This window comes from Portunus trituberculatus, chromosome 7, assembly GCF_017591435.1.
Source record: "Portunus trituberculatus isolate SZX2019 chromosome 7, ASM1759143v1, whole genome shotgun sequence".
Classification (NCBI taxonomy): domain Eukaryota; kingdom Metazoa; phylum Arthropoda; class Malacostraca; order Decapoda; family Portunidae; genus Portunus; species Portunus trituberculatus.
This window is the reverse complement of record NC_059261.1, coordinates 840,616-866,529: the sequence shown is the minus strand read 5'-3', so window position 1 is coordinate 866,529 and position 25,914 is coordinate 840,616. Positions and strand designations below refer to the sequence as shown.

The window sequence follows — 25,914 nt, the reverse complement described above, 5'->3', positions numbered from 1 at the left end:
AACGCGTCATGGTAAATATTGAAGCGGTTAATAATGTAGAAATTAAATTAATCAATCACTAGAACCATGAAAAGAAACATGCTTACAAACCCGTGACACTTCAACGAGAGAGAGAGAGAGAGAGAGAGTTGGGGTGTGGGGTATTGAACATCATGTGACAGGATTGCACTACTCGCTGATTGGCTGAGAGGAGCGAGGCAACAGACAGTTCATTGGTCATACATGTAAGTAAATAAACACAGCGTATTGAATTGATACCATTGAAATCTGTGCAGGATTGATCGTGCTTACGTATGATACTTTCCTGCCCCGAGTGTCCTACGCACAGTGAGGCGATGCCGTGGTAGATTTACAGTCGGAATAGTTTTGGCTCATCTGCGGTGCCCGTTGGATGCGCCAGCATGTGATGTGAGCTTCCTCTTACACTGCCCCCGCTTCCAATCCCACCGTGTTGTGCTTCGTGATCACCTTGCTGCCTTGGGTGTGTCTACCTTTGACCTGCCCACCCTGCTGGCGGCAGCAGGCGTCTACTCCTCACACCAAGCTGCGGTTATCCGCCTCACCTGCGTCTTCCTGAAGAAGTGTGGACAACTACCCCGCCTGTGATCACCTCACAGGCCACCACAGGGCTCATAGGATCTGTGGGATCGTCAAAGCCCGAAAACAACAACAACATGTGATGTGAGGCGGCGGGGTGTCCGGGCACAGGTCACTTGTTGGTCGGTGGCTTCGCCTATGAGTGACGAGGCCACGGCGAGGTGCTGCCACTACTTTTGGGGCTGCTAGGGTGCCACCATGGCCGAGACGGGACAGGTGTTGGCCAATGTGAACTTCTCGCGGTACTCTAGCGCGGTGTTCGTGGTGGCGCAGAAAGCCTTGTGGCGTGCCTTCCACTGGCTCTACCACCATCACCACCGCCATGAGCCTCACTTGTATGTGGGAGACTGCCTTCGCCGTACCCCCGGGGTCATGAACAGACTTGGAGCGTGGGAGAGAGCCTCCCTGTCTCGGCGGGAGGACCCAGCCAATATGGACATTCCGCTCCTGTACCGGCTGCTGCAGCACACCTGTGGCCTCACCCCAGAGACCGGCACGTTTGCCTGGCACAGACCACCGACAGACCCGGCCCAGCAGTGCCTAGAGCATTGGCTGCATCAGATCAAGGCTGCTAGGCATGCAGTGTGTCATGACCCCAGTGCCTTCATGTACCTCACCAATGATGAGCTGGACACACGTCTCAACAAGCTGTCATGGCTGCTGTGCAAGACAGTGCGGGCGGCAGGCAGTCGTTCCTCTCGACTGCCTGCTGAGGTGGAAGCAGCCACACGCGGCATCAGGGAAAGCCTTACCCAGATCAGAATCTCGATTCCTTCATCGCTCGTACATCCTTTAGAGTTTGCACTGCTGGCCAGGAAGGAACAAAGAGAACAATGGCATGGTCACACAATATGGAGGATGCCAACATTTACAATGCTGTTGAAGGGAGAGGTGGATATGCAGATAGAACACGGAGTGAAGGCGCTGGGCAAGACTGTCACTGTCAACTCACTACTTACTCGGTAGGTGACAGCCACATTCAGTAATATGAACTCTCTCTCTCTCTCTGAAGCGGTCTGTGCCTGACGGGCACCAGCTACACTGCAGCTTTGTTAACAACACACTTATGGCATTGCAGGCAGGTGATGGTGACGAGGGTGTCTTTGAATGAGTGGCTCCTTCACGATCCCCAATTGCCAGGAGAGGTGACAATGCAGCTGGTTGTGGTAGTGGAATGCCGGGAGGTGTTCACCTGCGACCTAACATGCCATCTCAAGGCGAGGCTGCTGCCGCGGACCTGCCGGCGGTGTCATTCAGAGGAGGTGCTGGATCTGCTGGGATCCCTGCGGGTGTTGTGGCTGGTGGATAGCTTTGGGGCCACAGCACAGGCCCCAGATGTGATGCGCCAGCTGGTGGATCTATGCAGCAAGGGCCACATGGTGCTGTTCAGGGGCCATCAACACTTCCTGTATGAGGCGGGAGTCACCCTGTCTAGACTAGATGCAAGGAACCTGTTTGGCTTCTGCAGCTTCCCTGGAGGTGAATAGGTGGGAAGGATGGAGGCAAAACATTCCTGTTATACATAGGCATATATGTTGCCTCATCGTAATTTGGTACAGATGGTACTACACCAGATTCCAGATTCAGGTGGCCCTTGGCATTAATCTTCAATAGCGACTGAATTGTCATCCCAACCCACCAATAAGCACCAGTTGTTGCTATGGTAACCAATGAATTCAGGGCTTGCTGTGATGGTTGTTGGCTCCGTGGCAGTGTGTTTATAGAGGCTATTTGAAATGGTTAGCAGCTACTCTGTAAAACTCAGGATTTATTTATTTATTTACTTATTTTATCCTGTTGGGGATTTGATAGGTCCATGCAGGCTGTGATGCTACTGCCTCTATTGGTCCTTAGAAGCTGGTGAGTCTTCATGGAATCAATAAAAGCAAATTTATGACACAAAAATGGGAAGAATTAGAAAAATCAAATTTGCATATTTATAAAAATTGGAAAAACGTAGATCAGTACCTATTAGGAAAAAAAGGCTTACTGGAGAGATAACTAAATGTCTCATTTGCAATGCAGAGGTGAAAAATTTTGAACACTTCTTGATTGCCAGGATGCATGAAGGTGAGAATAGTAACCTCAGGCTGCCTCAATGTCAAGAAGCATCTGGGCTCTGACTACAGTAAATAATGTTATTTATTTTTGATGATGCTAACAAATATTCTAATACCAGTGTGTTCTTATGCTTGTCTAACTTCATAATGTACATAAGTTTCTAGATTGTAATTGTGGACACAAGGCTGATAGTAACGGATGACTTGTAGTTAAAGTTTGTGGTGGCGCTGCTTCAGAAAATTTTTGGTCATTGGTTTAATATTCTGTGAAATGAAACAAATATTTGAAAAGTGGAACCTCGGTTTATGGACTCAAGCGGATGTCTAAAAGTATGCGTACTTCTCACATTGATAGCTCATGCCACACTGGTGAACGAGAGTTCGTTTTTGCAAGGGAGGTAGGTGAACTGCACTGAACGTACTAAGGGTATATAAAGAAATGTATGAGTATGAAGAAAGAACTTGATAAAATCCATTATATTGAATGTTACTGATAAAGAGTTAAAATAGGGGATGCTTCAGTCCCACAGTGTCCATACATGTGCTCCTACTGCTTTCATAATCCCAGTGTCTAAAGAAGTTGAATTTGTAAATTTAGAATTGGACTTTTTTGAAATAAAATATTTTTGCTTCATCTGGTTTTCATACCAGCAAATTTCTACAGCCTCTCTCTCTCCATGCTTGCAGCAGCTTGGCTGTCCACTGGGTGCCACCACATGTAAAGGGTATTAAACAAATCAGGATACAAAAGGTTTTTACTGTAAATATTCACCAGTAAGTATGACAAACACTTTTCAGATAAATAAATCTATATAGACATGTCAAGTCCTACCTACATACAAAGGGGTCGTCAGAGTAACTTATCATACGTTAAAATTGTTGTCTAAAAGAAAGACTGGAGTCTGGTAAAAAGGGAAGAATACAGCTTAGATACAAAAATAGTGCTGGCAGCCAGGGAGGGCAAGTAAGCACATTGCCAGCACACCCTACCACACAAGTGCTGCAGTGCTGAGCTAACTCTCCCTCCTCTTTGGGGTCATACTCTTGGAAACATAAAAAAAGCAAAACAGTCTTCCAGAACTTTTGGGAATTTCTACATTGTAACACATTATTACTACACATACAACATAAAAGAACAGTGATAATAGATTCACTGAGTGATCCTTGAATGTAGCAATATGGTAAGGCCTTATGTTACTGGACTAGTCACAGAAAACCTCACTCCATCAACAACACAGGGACCGCATTCTGTTGAGTTTCATTATCTTATATCCAAGTTATTTCTCACTTCACAAAAAAAAGGGTGCAGCATCAGTACAAGTGTGACAAGCAACAGCCTTGTACTTTTACTTCCAGCTACATCAATGACTTGTGAGGAATAGGCCAGAAGGTAAATCCTAGCATCCTCTGTTTAGTTTTTGCTTTGTTCTTCTGTCTCATACGCAGTATCTATCAATCAATCAAGTTTAACATTCTGCATTACAAATGTCAGTCACATTTCATTTACATCCCTTATTCTAACGGCCCTACCTGTTGTGTTTAAATTAATAATAAAACAGTATGTACAAGAATTGCCCTTACACTGCCATGTACGCAAGGCAGAAGGATAAGTTGTGAGAAAGATGCATTCTGGTCGCAACAAAGCAGAATGTTTTCTTCACACAACTGGAAGGGAGGGGGGGCCTTCCTACCTAATGTCTCTCAACACTTTCTGAACTAGAGTTGAAAATATAATGCGAGGTAAGGGAAGGCCAGGGGTCAACACCATACTTTACACAGCCAAGCCTCTTCTAGTCTGTGGCTTTGTGAGAGGGCAATATCTTAGCAGAAATGTTCACACTTGATAATGCTGCTAAAGTTTCACTTACATGATGTATCATGATAGAATCCTACACACACCCAATGTGCAGCTGCAACCAAATATCTTCAGAATTAAACTGACCACCTTCTCTCTCTGACTTTTTAGAAAGTAACAAGTTTTTTTTTTTTTATTCTTTTGTCTTAGCCACACTTCTTGACAAACATGAAAGTAGCTTATTTATGAAAATAAGAAATGTAACCATTGTTAGAGATGATGGTTACAGACCAAACCCTAACTGTTCCAGACAGGTCAAGGAGGAAAGATATAAGCATGACATGCATCACTGAAACCACATGCTCTGTAAAATGTTAATGTGAAACAAATGACAAAGTGAGAGAGCAGGAAATGTGCCTGGAAGAGGTGTTGGCAGCATGAACAGAGTGATGTCAGTGGCAGGGAAACAGGAAATAACACATTGTGACATGAAATCTACTATCCCATACAAGAAGCACTAAATGACAAGAAGAAACCAGAGAGAAAAATCATGATGCAAAAAAAATATATAAATACATAAATAAATAAATAAGCAAATAAATGATGCAAGAAATAAGAAAAGAGAGAATAGAAGATATAATAGATGAGTGAAGAAATCAACACAGGAAATTACAAAAATAATGAAACAAAAAATAAGACGGCACAACAATCCAAGGCAAAACCATGAGGTGCATCTGTGTGAGGCTTTCATGCAATCCTGACTCCAAGACTCCTGTCCTCACCACCACATGGAAGGTTACCAATGCACAGAAATGACTGCAACCAAGAGAGGACTAATCTGAGGAAGGGCAGTTGGTAGGAGACAGACCTTCAGACTAATGGACAACACAAAACACAGTGGAAGTGATGGAAATTTGTCAAAGGAAAGTAAGAGCAGCAAAAAAAAAAAATCTTGACATTATCAAGACTCTGTGACCAAAAATGTAGTGGGCTAAAAAAAAAAAAATAAATAAATAAAAATAAATAAATAAATAAATAAAAAATCCTTGTTTTTTCCACAGAGCTTTGGTTGTCAGTGACTGTTGACAATAGCATGTCTCTTCGTCAAACCATCAGAATGAAGTGAAGATGTTTGCTGCTTCACTTGCTTCATTATTCATACTGAGAGATGACCACTTTGTATCACTTCCACCGCATTTTGTGTCTCCTCTCAGTCTTAACTCTTCTGATCAGCTGACTACCTCTATAAAACCCAGCTATTAGTGGAGCTGTTCCCAACCTGCCAGTGAAGTGGTGTTGCAGGCTCACAGCTGCATCACCCATTCTTTGAGGCTGATAAGGAAATCTATCTGGCCACTGACATCATCTACTAAGATAATGACTGGAAAGATAACACAAGGCAATGAATCCTCACAGTCAGCAACACTAACAATAGTGATTATGATGATAACAATAATAATAATAGTAATAGTATAGTAGTGGCAGTACTAGGCTTATTTCTTCAGTCAGATTTCAGTCACGGTCTCTCTATCTGTCTGTACATTTGAGCATTTCTACTTACTGGATACACATGCTATTAGCCAGTCAGTCCTTTACACTCACCAGTCACTTCATTCAGTCAGCCTTACACGCAGGTCACTTTCACACTAATCATTCTCCTCCACAAGTGCAAGAGTCGTGCAGCATCACACTTCAATCAGTCTGCCAAGTGTTGATATCCAAGTTGGCCAGTCAAAAATTCACCAGTTAGGTACGTGCTCTTACAGAAAAAATCACGAACAAACTTTGTAAGGACAAGTATAGTATTCCTTCCACAGCAATACAGATCACCACTAGTTAAGGTAATATACGTCTCCTACAAGTCACCTTACATCAATAATACTATCAATACCTTTTTTTTCTTTATTTTTTTAATTATATGTATCTTAGCATAAAATACCACCATCACTGCATCCCACACTACCACCACTGCCATCAACTCATGTGTTTCAGAAGTTACTGGGACTGTTTAAGGAGTCGCTTGTATGAGTAAGAAGACAATGAGAGGTCAATTTCAGTAAATGCTTCCATAACTTTTAACAGGTTGCAATTGAAGTTCATGAGAATTTAAAGGATGTCTTGAGAGTAAATTTGTAGGAGTTTTCAAGGATGTTTTCATAATTCTAGTAGTTAAAGGTTAATAAAAGTTCTTAGGGTTTTCAAGGATGTTTTCACAATTCTAGAGATAAGCAGGTTCTATTTTTTTTGGGAGAGCTTTAAAGGGTTTCCATGATTCTAGAGATAACTAAACAGATTCTGCTGAAAGGGTAAGTCCATGATCCAGAGATAATTTTCAAGGGTTTAAGAATACAAATGTATGTTGTATACTGAGACAAAATAAGTACTGAGAATCATGTATTTCAAGATGTATTTGTAGCTGTGTTGCTAGTGTGGTAGTGTGGTGAAGCACTCAAATGTTATTGTGTGTCAGGTTGGGTTGGTGGGGTGAAACTGATAGTGGTATGTTGTAAAAAAAAAAAAAAAAACTGTAAGCTGGTATATGGCAAAGTGATGAAAATGCAAATGTGGCTTTTTTTCCTTCTCCATCTGAAGATTAACACTTTTCTATGCTATCAAAAAAGTCCACCAGTTTCCCTTACTTTTTTCTATACATTTCTCCTGCTAGGTTATGGAGTCTTCCAAACAGTGAGAGTCCTTGGTTTACAGCCCTCTCAACTGATGCCACTTGAAGGTTATAAAGCTTGTCCCTTTGCTGATTTTTTTTTTTTTTCTTTTGGTACTGATTTATCTTCATTTACTCTATGTCCTCTATGCATGTTTTCTCACAGGTACAGTAGTTAATGTTTTTATGCCCTAGATTATGACTTGACAGTACTATAGTATTAACACCGGTGAGTGACATACGACTTAGTGTGGGAACAGAGCTCTTCCATAACTTGCAGACCCACTGTGGTACTTAACTGTGTGTCACCAAGCGTGTCAAGGTTTAGGCAAGGATACCAGGACATGACTGACGCCCAATGACGCAATGACTAACGCCCTGACTTGCATACACATTCCTTTCCGTGTCTGAAATGTGGAGCAAACCAAAACACTTCTACCAAAAACCTTTGATAGATTACATATATAAATGGTACCCCAGATTATCTTGATCAAAATAATCTGGCATCTTACATAGAAGACAGGAAGTTTGCCACACAATTCAAAGAAAGACTGATTTATATAAACCAACCATTGAGAGGGAGCATTGGTTAGTGGCAATGTTACTGTGTTATTGTGTCCTTACCTGCCTTATTTAACTGGAACCATACACTCACTAGGAGGAGCAATGGTATGGGAGTGTTGCTGTAGGTTTAGCTGGGCTGGTATGAGTCCATGGGAGCGTTACTGTTGTTGGCTCAGCTGGTATGGATGTTCATGGGAATGTTACTGTGTTTTTGGCAATATGGTGATAGTGTTAGTTCACTCACTGTGGCAGGGTTGTGGTGGTGGTGGGCACACAGAGCATCTTCTAATTCCTTGACTCTTTACCTATTCAGTACTACACATATTTCCAAACTTCCCCAGATTCTCTATTGTTCAAGAAATTGTGTACATGATTCTTAACTCCTTGAAAAAACTCCACCCGGGGCTTGGTGAAACTGTTGCCATAGTACTGAAAGAGTCACTTTACCTACTCACACTCCATTCACAGGCTCCAAGCACACCACAACTTGACCCAAGCCTGTTGTCAGAAACACTTCTCCTTCAACAAGACTATTTTTCAAAGGCCACAGAGATGATGAGCGGAGTTCTCAAGAAGGTTTCTTCTGTTAATAAATGTAGAAATATTGTCAACCAGTCACTAGAACCATAAAAGAAACTTTAAAAACCCATTTTAGTTTGTCTACAGCCTTCTGAAAGTAGTGGGAGTGTGGCACAGAAGCGCTTCAGAATATAGCGTTCTGTTCCACAATACAGGCATCAACGTACCACTAGAGACAACACCGCCCCACACATACACTCAGCGTCACATTGGCAGGGTCCGGGCCCTTGTTGGCAGTGGTGGTGATGGTAGTGGTGGTGTGGTGGTAGCAGCAGCAGGGTTAGGGGGAAGGGGGCTGCTCCTGGCCTGAGGGTTTGTACTTAGTGACCCTGAGAGTCCTCACTGAACGCAACACTTCACATCTCCTTCACCTGCAAGACAGACCATCTGGTTACTCCACACTTCCTCTTCCCTCTGTAACAAAGCAAAAAAAAAAAAACCTTCTTCTTAATGTTCATTACAAGACTCCTGTGGTGTACAGTTGGCTCCAAGAATTTCATTATGTATCATATAAAAAACATAACATAAGAAAATTAATGAAGCTGCAAGAGGCTGTCAGGCCTTCCCGTGGCAGTCAATGTGTGAAGAAAACTACCTAAATCCATCTATCATCCTCATCCATAAACTTGCCTAATCTTCTTTTAAAGCTCCCTACTGACTCAGCACTAACAACTTGATCACTGAGTCCGTTCCATTTATCAACCACTCTGTTAGAGAATGAGTTCCTTTCCAGTTTTTATGGACCTAAATTTCTCAACTTGAACCCATTATTTTTGCTTCTATTTTGGCTACTGATTCTAAGAACTTTGATCATGTCCCCTTTGTTATAACTCCCACACCACTTCAATCAGGGGTTCTCAACTTTTTTCTCATTAACCCCTTCAACGCAATGATGAGTATTTTGCGTCATCACAGCGCTCATGACACATCGGATGACACGCACATTGTGTCATAGCTGCTTTTTGCTGAGATGGTGTGTTTTCTTTCCTGGATACTGTACGAGATCTTTCTGAATGTAGGCCGTATGTGATATGATGGCATACTTGATTTTCATCATTATTACAAAGGTGTATGATTCACTTATGCCTGGATAAGTATTGATGCGTCATGCTGGAAATAATTCTACTTCATTTTTTTTTTTATGGTATCAATAATTAGTTTACCTTAAAAAAAAAAAAATCATGTTTTCTCTCATATGTCATCTCCAGAAAATGGCCTTGTTAAGGCAAACTATAATTTTTTTTCTCAAAAAATTTGCGTGGGTTTATTTCTTAATGTACGTACCTAACTCCTAAATCTCTTTTCATACTCTGAACCTGCTGGGGGTTCATTATTGAGTACCTATTGTGTGGATTTTCTCTACACTCAGTAATTTGCATTTGTTGATGTTAACTGCATCTGCCATCTGTCTGCCCATTCATTCATTGTCTAAATCTGCCTGCAAGGCGATGGCATCTGAATCTGATGTAATTAATCTACCTATCTTTGTATCTTTTAACTTTCACCATCACCTTCATCATCATCAGTTTATTTAGCATCCTTCTGTGTTGGTTTTTGTCTCATCTTGCCACATCAAGATGAAGGCGATATCTAGTATAACCAAACAACATAGCAGGAAGTGTCCTTAAGCTTACATAGGTGATGGAGATGCTGTTGGCAACACAGCCTGAGAGAAAAATGTTTCTTTCTCAAGCAAAACTACCAACAACTCTTTTATCCCTATTACCCTAACCTTGGGGATACTTCCTACTTCACTGTGTGGTTATGCCAGGTGTAGCCCTCATCTCATCATGTTGTGTGCCAATATTCTTGGATGCAATTGTACCTTTGACCACGTCCCAGCCTACAAGCTTTACTGAGGTCAGCAGTACAGTAACCTCTCCCAGCAATCACTTTTACTAAGCTTAGTGTATTCCTGCAAGTTGAAATATTGTGGTATGTCATGAATCACTAACTGCAACATGTGCCTCAGCTTCATTAAAGAAAAAAAAAGGAAACCAGTAGGAAAACTGAAGAGGACCTACAGATAATGTTTGAGAGAGACAAACACCAACACTCTTAGGGAATAAACAGATAAAAATAGAAGAGCACTGTAACTGGAGGTATCTGGAAGAAAACCAGTGGTAGGGGCAAAGACCTGGTGATGGTGTGTGGAGAACATGCCGGGGATGACCACCAGGAATGAGAGCATCAATCACTGCAACAAAGTGAGACAAAAGCAACACAGAAGGATGTTAGATGAAATGATGATGATAATGGTGATGATGGTGAAAGTTAGAAGTGTAAGTCTGAAAGATGATAGTTAAAATTGATGCCCAAAGCCTTATATTTGGCTCATTCACTGTCAATGGTTAGTGAATTGTCAAACTAATTGTCAGAGTCAATCCATCAACTGTCACTGGAATAGAGGAGTGACAACCAGCATGGGTGAATTAAATGTTTTAAAAGGTACCTGGAAGTCTTGAGGTCCATGGAGGAATAGGTGATACAGCCAGGGTGTAAAAGAGCACTCAGTATGAAAAGATGTTTTAAGGAGTCATGTACGAAATTAATTCAAACTGAGATTAAAGTATTACAAATTTATGCATTACATTAATATATCACTCAGAGACAACCTTCATCTTGTGTTTGCTATAAAATACATTCAGCACCTACATAAGCATTATTTCTAACTAAATAGCTATTTTCTATGCTTAAAATAGCAATCTAATACATCTATCTTGGTATATTTTTGTTCTTAAATATTCAGGTGACTATATAACAATCAACCCGCTCACACAACAGATGCAGGTGTCACAATATTCTCATGTGAAACTGCACAAATGTACAACTGCATATAAACCTCAATAAAATGAATTCAAAGTAAAGTTTAAAATGTAATGAGTGTGTCAGTTTTTGGAGAGTCAAAGATGGCACAAGTCTTACAAGTTATCAATTGGCACCACTGATGCTTCCCAAAATAGGCCGAATGTTACATAATTTGTCAATTTCAGACTTCAACAGCGGCAGTCTGCATGTGATCCAAGATGAATGCCAATTTAATTTCTCAAGATGCAACTGACATATCAAAATGGCAATACAACCATTATAAAGCTCATGTGCAGAATCTTTGCAGGAAAAGTACTGACCAACAAGGTGGTGAAATACTATTCCATATTTCTTTTTGAGGGAAAAATTAATTAAATTACTTTAATACATTTTTCATGTGGTCCTTATTAAAATAATTTCCTTTTTTTCTTTTATGTTATGGCTTACAGCGCCTGTAGGCATACTTGAAGAGTATATGTGGAAAGCGCTGTTCAGCTTCTGCCCAGGCAATTTTATTCATAGTGGTACCCATATTAGGGCCCATATCACCACCCAAGAGCATCTTTAGTGTAACCACCTCGAACCTGGGTTTCACAGTGACATGTAGGTAACTTTAAACCACTCGACAAATGGCATAGCTTCAATCCAGTATGTGGTGGGATTCGAACCTATGCGTGGATGTCTGCCCAATCCCACGCTCACCACCTTATCCACTACACCACCTCCTCTCTCTAGTGATATATATAAAAAGTGCACACTGCACAAAGAGGCCACAAATGTATGCCAACATTTTGTATTGGAATGAAAACTTAAAAAACTTGATGCTGTGTGAGAGGGTCGGTCAGCTATCCAAAAGGTACATGAATATCTGAGAAACCTCACAAATTTACATGGACTTTGAAAAGGTCAAAGAACACTAGAAGAGAGCAATTCAGAGTGCTGGAAAAGTTAAATATAGGATGGAAAGTGATGATACTCCTGACCCAGAAACATCACCAGTATTTGCTATCTTTCTTAGCACTTACATGAGACTTGGCACAGATTAGGAAGGAATCTTAAGTGAAAACCCAACTGTTTATCAATCTATTCATCCATACCTGGTGTTTGTTTCTGAATGCTTTCTAAAGGGTTTGGGCGTAAGTAACCTTAATTTAATTCTGTCCATCCGTGCTTTAATTCTCACATTCTACTTACTTTCATGCACTCCAGCACTCTATCCTCCTTTCACTGTTCTTCTTGCACACTCTCAGTCTCACTCTCACTCTTTCTTCTCCTTTCACTGTAGCAAGGAATATACAGAGAGGAAGTTTTGATGTGGGTTAAAGTTTGGAGGACAGTGACGGTGCTGCCATCTGTTGGAAGTGAGTACTTTCATAGAAAACGTTGTTAGGAGTAACTTAAAATTTCTACCATGCTTCCTCCCTCCCCCCCACCCCCTATTTTTCCCTGCATTCTCTCGTGGTTATGAACTTATAAGGCAAATAAAACATGTTTATATATATATATATATATATATATATATATATATATATATATATATATATATATATATATATATATACACACACACACACACACACACACACACACACACACACATATATATATATATATATATATATATATATATATATATATATATATATATATATATATATATATATATATATATATACACACACACACACACACACACACATATATATATATATATATATATATATATATATATATATATATATATATATATATATATATATATATATATATATATATATATATATATATATATATATATATATATATATATATATATATATATATATATATATATATATATGCGTTTTCTGCCCACCTCCGCCTGGGCCACACCATACTCCTTACTTGCATCGCATACGTCGACTGTCTCGTGACCACTTCTGCCCTTGGTGTAGGACTACCCCTGAGGCCATGGAACATTTCCTGCTTCATTGCCCACGCCTCCTCTCTCAACATACTGCATTACGCTCCCGGCTCTCCCCCCTGGCCATCACAACACTCAACCTGCTCTCCCTCCTGGTGGCCTCAGGCGTCCACCCCTCCTGGCAACCTGCTGTTCTTCGCCTTACTTGTGCCTTCTTGAGGAAGACCGGCCAGCTACCACGCCTGTGATACCTCCACAGGACTACCCCAGGGCTCATAAGGATTCAAAGGCCACGAAAATCTATGGATCCTTATGAGCCCTGGGGTAGTCCTGTGTGGGTATCACAGGCATGGTAGCTGGCCGGTCTTCCTCAAGACGACACAAATAAGGCGAAGAACAACAGGTTGCCAGGAGGGGTGGACGCCTGAGGCCACCAGGAGGGAGGGCAGGTTGAGTGTTGTGATGGCCAGGGCGGAGAGCCGGGAGCGTAATGCAGTATGTTGAGAGAGGAGGCGTGGGCAATGAAGCAGGAAATGTTCCATGGCCTCAGGGGTAGTCCTACACCAAGGGCAGAAGTGGTCACGAGACCGACGTAGGCGATGCAAGTGAACACTGAGCGTTGTGTGGCCCAGGCAGAGGTGGGCACAGGTTGATGTGCCTTGCGCTCCTTCCCGTGAATGACTGACTGTTTGAATCTTGTAATGGCGCTCATACTCCCCCGCTGATGGACCCCCCATCCCTCACCCCCTTACTACCTGCGACCCGCGCGCCATCTGTTGGAAGCGAGGTTCCCTAATCAATTCCTCCAGCCCGCCCATTGAACCTGTATATCCTCCTAGAATCCTTGCACTGTAGTAATTTCTTTTGCACACACTCACTTACTGACATTCTCTCCTCATTTCACTTTCCCTGTACTTCCTCTTACACACACTTATTCACACTATCATTCATTCCTTTCAGCTGTACTTTCTCACACACACTAAAACAATTAACTGGCACAAGATAGAAGTGAAAGAAAATGTTGGATCACAGAGTGAAGAACTTAAGCAAACCATGATGGTGAATACAATGAGACAGTGGGTGAGCAAAGCAACAAGATGCACAGAACCACCACAGTTGGACTTTGTGTTTATAAGAACCCCAGAAAGTAGATCAAATATACTGTCTAAATTCAATGGAGAATAAGTGATCAGGTGATAGTTGTAATAATACTACAGAAGGAAAAAGTGTTGTGCTGGAAAGAACAATACATAAATGGGAGACAGAAGTATGCTAAACCAAACTATGCAAAAAGCTTAATACGTCTTATGGACAAATTGACTGGAAAAGAGCTATTTGAAGGTAAAGTACTGTAAGAAATATTAGATAATTTGAGCATGTAGTATACACTCGACCCTCGAAACAATGGACAAATGCGTGCACGACCCTGTCCGTAGATTGCAAAAGTCCGTTCTTTGCAAAGGTATGTAAAAAACTGTATAAAATATACGTAAAATACTATGTAATCATTAAGAAATCATTCAAGCAGTATTACAAAGCATTAAGTACAACAAATAACCTGAAATAGATGACATGAGCATGGTCAGTTTAATAAATATTAATAAACAATACAGAAAATGAAGTTCTCTCACACAGCTTTGCAACACTTGTTCCTTTTTCTAATTTTCGTATTAGTTCAAGCTTAGCAGCCACTGGAAGAGCCTTTCGATTACGCTTCACTGGTTTACTAGGTTTAGGAGGCATTTTGGATAGGTTAAACACTCGTGGGAAGGGTACAAATGCATAAAAAAGCCGTGGTAAGCACTGGACAATGTTCGCTGTTGGTTGAAAACGCACGGACTGAAGATTAAACATGGTGGCCAACAGCTGATGACGCGACTGACCTACCACCTACCAGACAATAATTTGCCGAGAACAGACAATCGCGTGCATTTTAATATTCGTCCGTAGATTAAACCGGACTCCAGAATTTTTCCGTAGTTTTCGAAATCCGTTGATGGGAGGTCCGTTGTTTCGAGGGTCGAGTATACTTGTATAGAGAGAGGAGGTGAAGCAGTTTGTGGCGAGTTTTAAGTGAAAAACAGCAAGCATGAATGGTATAATGCCAGATGTGAAGAAGCAAAAAAGAAAAAACAAAGCTCGGTAAAAAATGATGAGATAACTGAATGAAAATACTAGAGAATACAGAAAGGCAAACAATGAATAGTGTACAATAACAAGAGAAGGAAAAATAGAAATCTATGAAATTGATATAATAAGAAAATACAAGGAAGAACCCAAACTCTTCTATAAATAGGTAATGGAAAAATTAAATACAGATTGCATAAACTAGTTCAAAAGGGAAGGAAGAACTAATTAAACTAGTGAGATGTGTAAACTAAACAAAGGAAACCAATTTTGTGGAATTGAGAATGAGATCCAAGAGTTCGATACAAGTAAAGAGACAAGAAATCAAGAAACAGCAGGGAAAACTGAATGTCAGAAAAGCTGAGACAAGATCTTGTAAATTGGTGGACACTAAAAGAATGCAGAAAACAAAAGGACAAACGTACTGTATAGGGCACATAATCAACACCTTGTTGAAAGGAGGAAAAGTACTAAAGGAATGAAAAAGAGCTAACATAGTGCCAATATAAAGAAGGGGTAATAAAATGGAGCCATTATAAACCAGTGTCACTAACAAGTATAGCAAACAAGCTTTGTGAACTAGTAATTAAAAATAGATAAGTTCAATACTTAGAAGATGAAAGATAATAACAGAAAAAAGACACTGAATTCATGAGAAGAGGATCCTGCGTCACAAATCTACTGAGCTTCTACACACAAGTAATAGATGGATGGAGTGCAAGAGAAAGATAGATGGGTTCATGTGGTAAACCTGAAACTTAAAAACACATTTCATAAAGTTCTCCACAAAATCTTTATGTGGAAGTTAGAGGATGTAAGAGCATTAAAAGGAACAATTCTGAGATGGATGGATGATTATTTATAGAGGGAGGGAAATGAGAACAGTGATCAGAGACACCAATTTAAGTTGGCTCAAATTGACAAGCAGGGTTCTGCAAGGGTCTGTGTTGGCACGTCCCATGTTTCAAATACAATCAACCCTCATTTATCTGTACCTCCTTTATCTGGATTTTGGTTTGTCCAGACAGTATCCAGATAATAATTTAATAATTTGAGTCTGGACAGCTAAAAATTAAATCAAACAATGCACTCCTCCTGTAATGCCAGAAATGCCCAATAAATGGTGACAGGCAGTTGTAAACAAGTCCAGCCAATGCTCGTGAACACCATGTTTTCTCTGGATTCGGAGAACAAGTTTGTGCATTTTTCATTGCCTTATAACTCTTAATTAATGCCTCCCAAGGGTGTTAACCCCTTCCTGGCAGCTGGACAGATCAGTGTACTACCAAATAAAAAATTGTCTACAGTAAGCCACCGCACTTGGCAAATTAATTAGTCTGGCGAAATGCGCCAAATGCAAATTTCACCAAACACGAGTTCTTTATACAATATAAATTGCCTAAAAAATGCCTCAATCAGTCTTTGGTCATTGCCAAAGTCCCTCTTTTGACCCTAAAATACCATCTTTTGAGCTGAAATGAAATCTATTGCCTTCATATATTAGATCACAAGTACAAAACAGACCAATAACCAAGCATTTGTGATGCTTTCCTCGTCTGCAATCCCGTTTTTCCACACGTTTCCCTTGCACACTTTCATTCTTGCCACCACCACCATTGTCCTTATCCCCATCGGCACCACCTGTTGCACTGGTAGAGTCCAGAATTCGTTCCCACGCTAGCAGAACAGAGTGTAGCACAAGTAAAATGGCTGAAGGGGACTCTCACGCTGCATTCTGATAGGTTTAGGGAGCCACATGGTTCGCTGTGCGGCTGCCAGGGGACCGCCAAGTTTGAATTCAAATCGCCAAGTGTGCACTCGGTGGTCTGTGACCACCCTACCGCCAAAAGTGAATTTCACCAAGCTGAGATTCGCCAAGTGTGGAGGCCTACTGTGTAAGTATATAGACTCTACCAACTTCATCCATATGTCTATATACAGTTTCCCAGCAAATGTGTACTCCAGACTGGCATCTATATATAGACTCTGCTGCAAAAGAGAATAAACAATTGAATCTATATGTAGACTCTCCCGCAAAACTGAACAAGTGACATCTACATATAGACTTTGCTGCAAAACTGAACAAATAATTGAACCTATATATGTGTTTGATTGGTGATAATGTATATCAATATATGTCAATATATTTGTACAAATATTTGTAGTTACTCACATCCAGGACTTGTGACCTGCATGTAATTTACTTCCACTTTTCTTCGTATTTTTCACATATGGACTTGTTTTGTACCTATTCATTTTTAGGTGACGTTTTCAGCGCGTGATACACTTCTTTCTCCTTAACATGATAGGTTAATAATGAAAGAAAGTGGAAAAAATGCAAAAAAATTTCCAGTATTAGCTTATGTGCGTGGTATATCCACCGTCAACAAAGCACAAGCAGTGACCGGCCTTGGGAGGCCATGTTGACCAGCGTTTGGGTATTTGAGATGCCAACTCAAGGCCATGTTGACCAGCGTTTGGGTATTTGAGATGACAAATAATGATTTATTATATAAATTTTGTTACTTGTAAGGAATCATCTATATACAGACCATGATACAACTTAGTGCAGTAAAATAAGAACAAACATCCATACTGTATATATATAGATGATCTGACAAAAGTCCCAATTTAAAATGTCTATACAGTAATACCTTGAGATATGATCGTCCCAACATACAATTTTTTTTATATACGATGAAAAATTTTCATAAAATTTATACATTGAAATATGAAGACATTTTTAAGACACGAATAGCCATTGGTAGGTGGCGCAGCGATCGCTGGGCTACCCGTGTCCACCCGAACATTCAACCCGCGTTGTGTATCGTTGTTCATCGTTTGTGCATGTATGTGTCTGTGCTCCTCGGCAGTGTGTATTTTTCTTAAGTTTTGTGAACTCAAGACTCTGTTATCATGAGTCCCAAAAGTAAAAGTTTGGCAAGAAACACACAAAACAGCCTGTATTCACATACTGATTACACTTAGAAATTCAATAAATGAGTGAGTACAAATGGTGTTCTGCCCACAAGCAACTCTTCCTCTTTGCAATGCAAAAAACCAGAAATCTATAGATGTCATGGTTACCAAAATATCGCAGATTGAACGAGGTAGTATCATCGGTTTATGTGGCCTTGCGTCTGATCGGGTTCAGCGGCCTTGACTAGAGCGATAGAAAATGGGCCCCTTGTATCCTCTTTCTCTCTCTCTCTCTCCTGTTGCCTGTTCTGATACCACCATCATTCAAAAGTTGTCTCTTGTCTCCCCGTAACATGGCGAGAGACCTGAGGTATAGAAGTAAGGCGTGTGGGAGAGGTGGCAGAATCAGACACAGTGAAATCACAGTCGCTCCCACCATCCATCATTGGTGACACAGTGACGTAGAGCATATGTTTACTACGGATGAGTGTTGCCAGCTCACAAGCAAAAGAAAATGGGAAAAAAATAGCCAAAATATAGCCGTAAAAAGCCTAAACGTCTGTTGAGTGCCCCGAGTTTTGCTTGATGAACGTCTATAAATTTAGCATTTCCTCAAAAAGTCTAAGCCCTAAGGAGACAAACGACCATACAGGTTTCCCTCGTTTTACAATTGGGTTACATTCCTGAAAACCAGATTGAATAATGAATGATCAAATAGTGAAATGGGAGAGCAACCTAGGCCTAGCTTGTATTGAGAGAGAGAGAGAGAGAGAGAGAGAGAGAGAGAGAGAGAGAGAGAGAGAGAGAGAGAGAGAGAGAGAGAGAGAGAGAGAGAGAGAGAGAGAGAGAGAGTACACTTTTCTGCACCACCCAAAGAGGTAACATTGTCGCCTCATTATTTTTTCATATAGTTGTTTCCTCTTTATGCCTATATCCACTGGCTAGAGGAGAAAAATGAGCTTCAGTTATGTTAGCAGAAGCCACTCAGCAGCAAGTCTGGTCATCAATCCACAGCCTTGAGAGTCTCTCCATTTCCTCCATCATTGGCTCCCTCTTCCTCATTAGTGTCTTTGCCATTAATGTAGCTGTCTCACCTGCTTCGTTCACACCTGTTGCTTGTTTGATGATGAAGGAAACAATGGATTGGGACAACTGCCTCATGACACTTAACAATTTCCAACTTTTTCTCTAATGACAAGTTTTTCCTTGGTCTTTTGGCCTTCAGTTCACCAGCACTAGAGGTTGCTGGCTGCTTAGAAGATATCACGCTTGTATCACTCATAATGCCCGACAATGAATCTGAAATTTTAGCAAAATACAAACACTCACAGCTAAACAAAAGTGATGGACTGATCATGATCACACAACGGAATACAAGTGAGTGAAATAATTCATAACGATCGGAAAATCAAATTATTGAATAATGAGGCATCAAAAAGCGAGGGAACCTGTATTTGGCAAACAAAGGAACCATTTGTTTTATCCGGACTTTTCATCACTGAGACCAGTGCCTGCACCATTTAGTTTGGAAAACCAAGGGGAAAGTGCATATACAAATATGATGGATAATCTAAATAGTTATGTTAATCGATGATGCAAAAGTAATGAAAAATAATAAATAATGAAAATGACTGCTGGGAACTGTAAAAGCATACTGACAAAATACATTCAGATGCCAAAGATGAAATGTTAATGCCAGAAAATGCCACGTGCTGGAAGTAGGAAATAGTAAAAAGAGATCTCCATGGAATTACAAAATGGGAGAGGAGAAATAATAATGAAAAGAAAGGAAGAAAAAGAATTGCAAATAATGATTCAGGACACACTATTACCTGAAAGACACATTAACAAGAAACTTGGCTCTACATACAGCTTCTCAATACATGTAAGGGAGGTGCTTAATATTTGGATAAAGAAATGATGAAGATAATTAAAATCTGTTAATCTGAGGAGAAAGGAACCAGCAGTGAGCCAAATTATCAGGACATACCCCTGAAAACACCACCACGCCAGCACTACCATATAACTTGGGACAACTTTTGGGTTTCACATATCCAACAATTTTCTCATGTTGTTTTGTTTCTCTGGTGAGACATGTAGTAAACTGGTTAATGTTTTAGTACATAATTTCCTTTCGCTAGTGGGGTAGTGGATAAGGTGGTGAGTGTGGGATCGGGATGGGTGGTGATATGGCCCTAATATGGATATCACTAGAAACAAATTTCCCTGCGTCACTAATGGTTGGAAGCTGAACAGCGCTTCCTTTACATACTCTTCAAGTGTACCTACAGGTGCTATAGGCCTAGTGGGAAAAAAAAAAAAAAAAAAACTAACTTCCACCTGCCTGTCATTAACCAATGACCTTGAGGACCTGTGGGACATCATTATTTTTTTTGTAAGGGAGCACTGAGTGGAGTAACATACATTGTAGAAGAGGTTTGAAATTAACAAAATCACATAAAAATCCCTGAAAGTATATAAACAACACTTTTGACAGTGGTGGCGGCAGCAGTGGTTGTGGCCCTCTTATTGGTAAACAGCATTGCCAGTGACTTGCTATATGATTTACAGTAAACCCTTGATAAAATGGATCTCAATATACCGGATGTCAGATGTAACACAAAAAATCTGACTGAACAAACCCTCGCTATAACGGGTGTTCACATGTTATTGCAAGGATGTCATCCCATAACACGTTGCCGCAGGAACTCCATGCAGCGTGCCGCGAGAGCAGGGCAGCGGCAGGTATAAATACCGGACAAACTTCGGGATATAACGGATCAGTCCAGTATTTCCATCGGATGTAACAGATCTTTGTCCGTTATATTGACGGTTTACTGTATTTCATGTAGTAGGCTTTTTTTACCCTAGGAATTTTTTTTTTTTTTTTTTTTTTACTTAGGTTAAGGTTAGGTTAGATTACAGGTCACCACATGTCTCACCACAAAAAAATAAGCCACATGACAGTCATTGGTTGGGTGAAACTGAAAGCTGACCAAAGCTTCTTATGCAGACAACATTACACTTGCATGCACACGTCCAAACCTAGAAACAGCCTAACATCTCATAAACATTTCTCAGCAAAGTTCAAGCCTTCTGCACCACAAATAGAATTAGCATGGCTCCAAACAATTAAACAAGCACTCTTCTCATGAGTAATAGTCACCCACACCAATACATCCCACCACTTACAATAAACAACAATGTGATGCCTGACACATAATATGCACCTAAAGTCTTGGGCATAATATACAATGCTTCCATGTCATTCAAAAACACATTTATTTGTAGAGATTCATTACTGTACTGTAATGTTTATTGTTATGAACTAAGTAGGCTTAGGGAATGTTGGTAGCAGCATATATTTCCACCCAAATTTGAAAGGCCACAGGATAATAGAGAGACAATCTATATGAAAGAGATTAAAGTAACCAAGCTTGAAATAAAAGAGTTAATGAAGGAACTGGATGAAGAGAAGGCAATGGGACCAGATGAAGTCTCAGGCAGAATACTGAAAGAATGTAGAGAAGAACTAGCAAGTCCTATATACAACATCATAAAATGCTCAATAGAAAATGGAACAGTGCCAGTAGAATGGAGAAGAGCTGAGGTGGTTCCCATATATAAGAGTGGAAGGAAAGAAGAACCTTTAAATTACAGACCGGTATCACTAACTAGTGTAATATGCAAGATGTGTGAAAGAATAATAAAGAAACAATGGATCGAGTTCCTTGAAGACAACAAATTAATATCAAATAGCCAATTTGGTTTTAGAAAAGGACGGTCTTGTGTAACTAATTTATTGAGTTTCTATTCTAGAATAGTTGATAGAGTACAAGAGAGAGAGGATGGGTTGACTGCATCTATTTGGATTTAAAAAGGCGTTTGACAAAGTGCCACACAAGATTACTGTGGAAGTTAGAGGAGAAGGGTGGCTTAAAAGGAAGCACATTGAGATGGATAGAAAATTATTTGAGGGGGAGAGAAATAAGGACGGTAGTTAAAGATATGAAGTCCAAGTGGAGAGCAGTAGAAAGCGGAGTGCCACAGGGGTCAGTATTGGCACCAATACTTTTCCTCATTTATATTAACGACATGCCAGAAGGAGTGAACAGCTACATAAATTTGTTTGCGGATGATACGAAACTGTGCAGAGTTATAAAGCAAAAGGAGGATTGTGAAATACTGCAAGAAGACCTAAATAAGATCTGGGAATGGAGTAAGAAGTGGGAAATGGAATTCAATGTGAACAAAAGCCATGTCATGGAAATGGGAAAGAGTGAAAGACGACCTGTGGGAATCTATAAGATGGGAGATGGAGTAGAACTGGAGAAAGTAAAAAGGAAAAGGACTTAGGAGTGACGATGGAAGAAAACAATCAACCAGTAAGCCATATTGATAGAATTTTTAGAGAAACATATAATTTGCTGAGGAATATTGGAGTAGCATTTCACTACATGGACAAAGAAATGATGAAGAAATTGATAAATACTATAATAAGACCTAGATTGGAATATGCAGGAGTAGTGTGGACCCCTCATAAAAAGAAACACATAAGAAAATTGGAGAGGCTACAAAAATGGCTACAAGAATGGTCCCAGAACTTGAAGGGATGACATATGAGGAGAGACTAAAGGCTATGGATCTACCAACCTTGGAACAAAGAAGGAGAGAGGAGACCTGATACAAGTCTATAAATTGATCAACGGAATGGACCAAGTGGATAATGAGAAACTGATCCTGAGAGAAGAATATGACATCCAGCACAAGATCGCATAGTAAAAAGCTGAGAAAGGGAAGATGTCTGAGAGATATTAAAAATATAGTTTCCAGAGATGTATTGAGACGTGGAACAGTTTAGATGAAGAAGTAGTGTCTGCAAAGAGTGTGCACACTTTTAAAGTAAGTTTGGATAAGTGTAGATATGGAGACGGGGCCACACGAGCATAAAGCCCAGGCCCTGTAAAACTACAACTAGGTAAATACAACTAGGTAAATACACACACACACACACACACACACACACACACACACACACACACACACACACAGACAGAAGGACAGTGGTGGTGTTTCTACAGGGTCATCAATAGCAATAGTCTGACATTGAGACTGACATGGTACCAACTCCAACAACCATAATGTGAAAGGAAACAACAGCAAAGCAGATAAATGACTCATATAAAAAAGCACTACATGAAAGCTGCAATGCATGAGCTGTGGAAGATGCAAGAAGGAAATAAAAGAAGGGTAACAAGCACAAAGGAAAGAAAACACAAATTACTTTAGTCATAAAAGCCAAAATTATAACACATAACTGAACTGAACACAACTTAACTCCTACTTTACTGATGGTGTACAAGACTTCATATGAATTTTGGCGGCTAAACTGATGAAGCACCTCCATGTGTCACCGCACGTTGATGATACACAGGACTTCATTTTTTCAGTTTGCATAATTTTTAAGGCAAACTGACAAGTGTATATCTTTTGAAAAACTGACTAATTGACAACTTTTGCTTGCAAAAGTTAGGAGCACTTTACCACTGTGCTTCACCTACACCGATGAAGTACTGGCATTCGTCATCACTTATTACCCATGCACAGAACTCAATTTCTTTTTGGTTTGTATGATTTTTAGGACTTAGTGACAACTGACTAATAGGCATCTTGTATTTCAAGGACACTGGGAACACAGGCCTTGGATGGTGATGACTGACGGTGTGAACTGCAGTGCGGGGTATCAGGTGTGTAATTGACAATCGTTACGTCATGGTGTTTCTCCTCCTTACAGTAATTCTGAGTGTGACATGACCCTTGAAAGTGAACTACAAAGGTCAGATGATAATGCTAATCAATCAAGAGCGTTCATAGTGACGAAATGTGGGTGTAAAGATGAACATAAACTACTCCCACAAAATTAGAAGCACATGAGAAAGTTGGTGTGGGAGAGCATGGATGGTGGAGTCAGTAATAAAGGGGTTAATCCACTCCAAGAGAGGAGCAGCGCACTAATTATCATAAAGAGACAACAAAACAGCTAGAGGTTCAAAGCAGCAGGAATAGCATCAGCAGTACAGCAGTATTAGGAGCCAGATGCATTAATCAAACAAAATTCCTCTCACTTGCTTTTGCTGGGAGAACCTTTACTCTCAGACAACCAGGCACTGTTGGCTGTCAAAGAGGTTGAGGAGGAGGAGGCAGAGGATGGAGAGGAGCAGGTGGAGGTGTGAGAAGACTCCTGCTTGACTGCTGCTGCTACCCCTCCCCTGCCTCCCCCTATGGCCATGTTGCTGCGGCCAGAGTGAACCGGAAAGACTTTCTTAGCTGATCTCCGCTGCTCCTCCCAGCCTGCTGCCAACTGCTTCTGTATGGAGGGGTCCTGCATCCTGTGGAGAGGAAGGCAGCCCTGCTAAGTGAGGTGGTTGCATGTGTTACTTCACTTTGATTCAATCAGTACCTACTTAGCTTCACTCAGCTCGTATCATAGTAGATATCTCACTCTACTCACTCTTATTTAACCTGTGGCTATGTGATGTGTGTAGATACCGACTTCCTTCCCCCTCCCCTCCTTTCTCTCTCTCTCTCTCTTACAAACCAGACATCCTACTTTCACAATTATTCTTATCTTTCACTCTATATAATCTGTTTCATCACCTCAACATCATTGCCTCTTCCACTCCACACTTCACCACAACATAAGAATACAAAATAAGGGAAGCTGCAAGAAGCCATCATGCCTACAGGTGGCAGGCCTTGCATCAATCCTATTTTCACCTCTCATCCCAATCCACGTATTTGTCTAATCTTTCAAAGCTCCCCTAATGATTCACCACTAACAACCTGACTACTGAGTCAGTTTCATTGATCTAAAATTCCATTAAAGAACCAGTTCCTTCCCATCTCTTAAACCTAAACTTTTCAAGCTTGAAACAATTATTTCATGTTCCATCCTAATCACTGATCCTGAGAATTTTGCTCACATTTCCCTTGTTCTGACCCCTTTACCACTTAGACTTCTATGAAATTGCTTCTTAACCTACGTCTCTCTCTAAGAAATCTAAATTTCATAACTTGAGTCTCTTTTTGTAAGGAATACCCATCATCCCCTGTATGATTGTATCCCTTCAGTCATTCTCCTTTATACTGACCTAGAAGAGTAATGGAGAGTCTATGTGCAAGGCGGGTCTGTGCATTATGTCCCGTGTTAAGTCCCATAACACAGAGTGTGGAAATGACGAGGCAAAGTTCAAAATTTTCTGCCAGTAATTTTTCAGTGTTGTGTGCACACCAGAGAGAACTAGGCAGTGTTTTCCACAAAAGTAAGGTACGTTGTGGTCCGCTAATGGTTTCAATAATAAACATGAATGTCAGCATAAGTCACTGTGCCACCTATTTTCATACAAAACTAACATAACTTGTCAATGAATCCATCGTTATTATGCCTGGCTGTCAAATGCTTGAGGCTAAACATGTCTAGTCTCAACAAATAAGGAATTGTGTGGATAAGGCGTAAGTCTTCCATAAAGAGCCCTTGGAGGGTAGCGTGTCAACCAGGGCAGGGCATTACTAGGCTAAAAGTAAAACTAAATTGTACTGGTCCACAAAGTGAGGCTGATAATCCATGCCACGTTGCCATATCTTTCATTAATTCAAGGAAAACACAATAAAAGTTTTCTATTCAATTTAATGCAGAAATTTGAAAAAAAAAAAAAAAAAAAAAAATTGTGGAATGGGGCCACAAGAGATATGAAGATCTCTGCAGGTGATTACATCATAAGTAAATAAACACAGTGAAAGTGTTGGTTATAAAAGTGAAAGTGAGACTGGCAATTTACATAATATTTACTGTTATGTCCTCTCAAGATACCCAGTCTAACATAGTGAGTGGTGAGAAGAA

General features: G+C 40.4%; 2 protein-coding genes across 7 annotated transcripts in view; one reads left to right on the top strand and one right to left on the bottom strand.

Moving 5' to 3' along the window:
- Window positions 1–230: 230 nt before the first annotated feature.
- LOC123518983 lies at window positions 231–3,289 on the top strand. Its single transcript, XM_045280092.1, has 2 exons — window positions 231–1,559; window positions 1,676–3,289. The coding sequence occupies exons 1-2, from the start codon at window positions 796–798 to the stop codon at window positions 2,082–2,084; spliced, it is 1,173 nt and encodes a 390-aa protein (XP_045136027.1). The 5' UTR covers window positions 231–795; the 3' UTR covers window positions 2,085–3,289.
- A 108-nt stretch (window positions 3,290–3,397) lies between these two features.
- LOC123518959 (polycomb protein suz12-A-like) overlaps window positions 3,398–25,914 on the bottom strand; it is a 57,717-nt gene continuing 35,200 nt past the window's right edge. For 2 of the 6 annotated variants that reach the window (XM_045280040.1, XM_045280081.1), the window contains 2 exons: window positions 24,140–24,403; window positions 3,398–8,671 (listed from right to left, as the gene is read on the bottom strand). In XM_045280040.1, the coding sequence (XP_045135975.1) occupies window positions 8,614–8,671; window positions 24,140–24,403 (322 nt within the window). In that variant the 3' untranslated portion in view covers window positions 3,398–8,613. Of the gene's footprint in view, window positions 8,672–18,868; window positions 19,314–24,139; window positions 24,404–25,914 lie in introns of those variants that run through there. The other 4 variants (XM_045280074.1, XM_045280068.1, XM_045280048.1 and 1 more) reach the window with 4 other exon arrangements.

Bases quoted from the DNA above. Each gene is read 5' to 3' on its own strand.
- LOC123518983 (XM_045280092.1), top strand. From the start codon at position 796: ATGGCCGAGACGGGACAGGTGTTGGCCAATGTGAACTTCTCGCGGTAC. The intron at 1,560-1,675 runs GTAGGTGACAGC...ATGGCATTGCAG, and splicing joins GTCAACTCACTACTTACTCG to GCAGGTGATGGTGACGAGGG.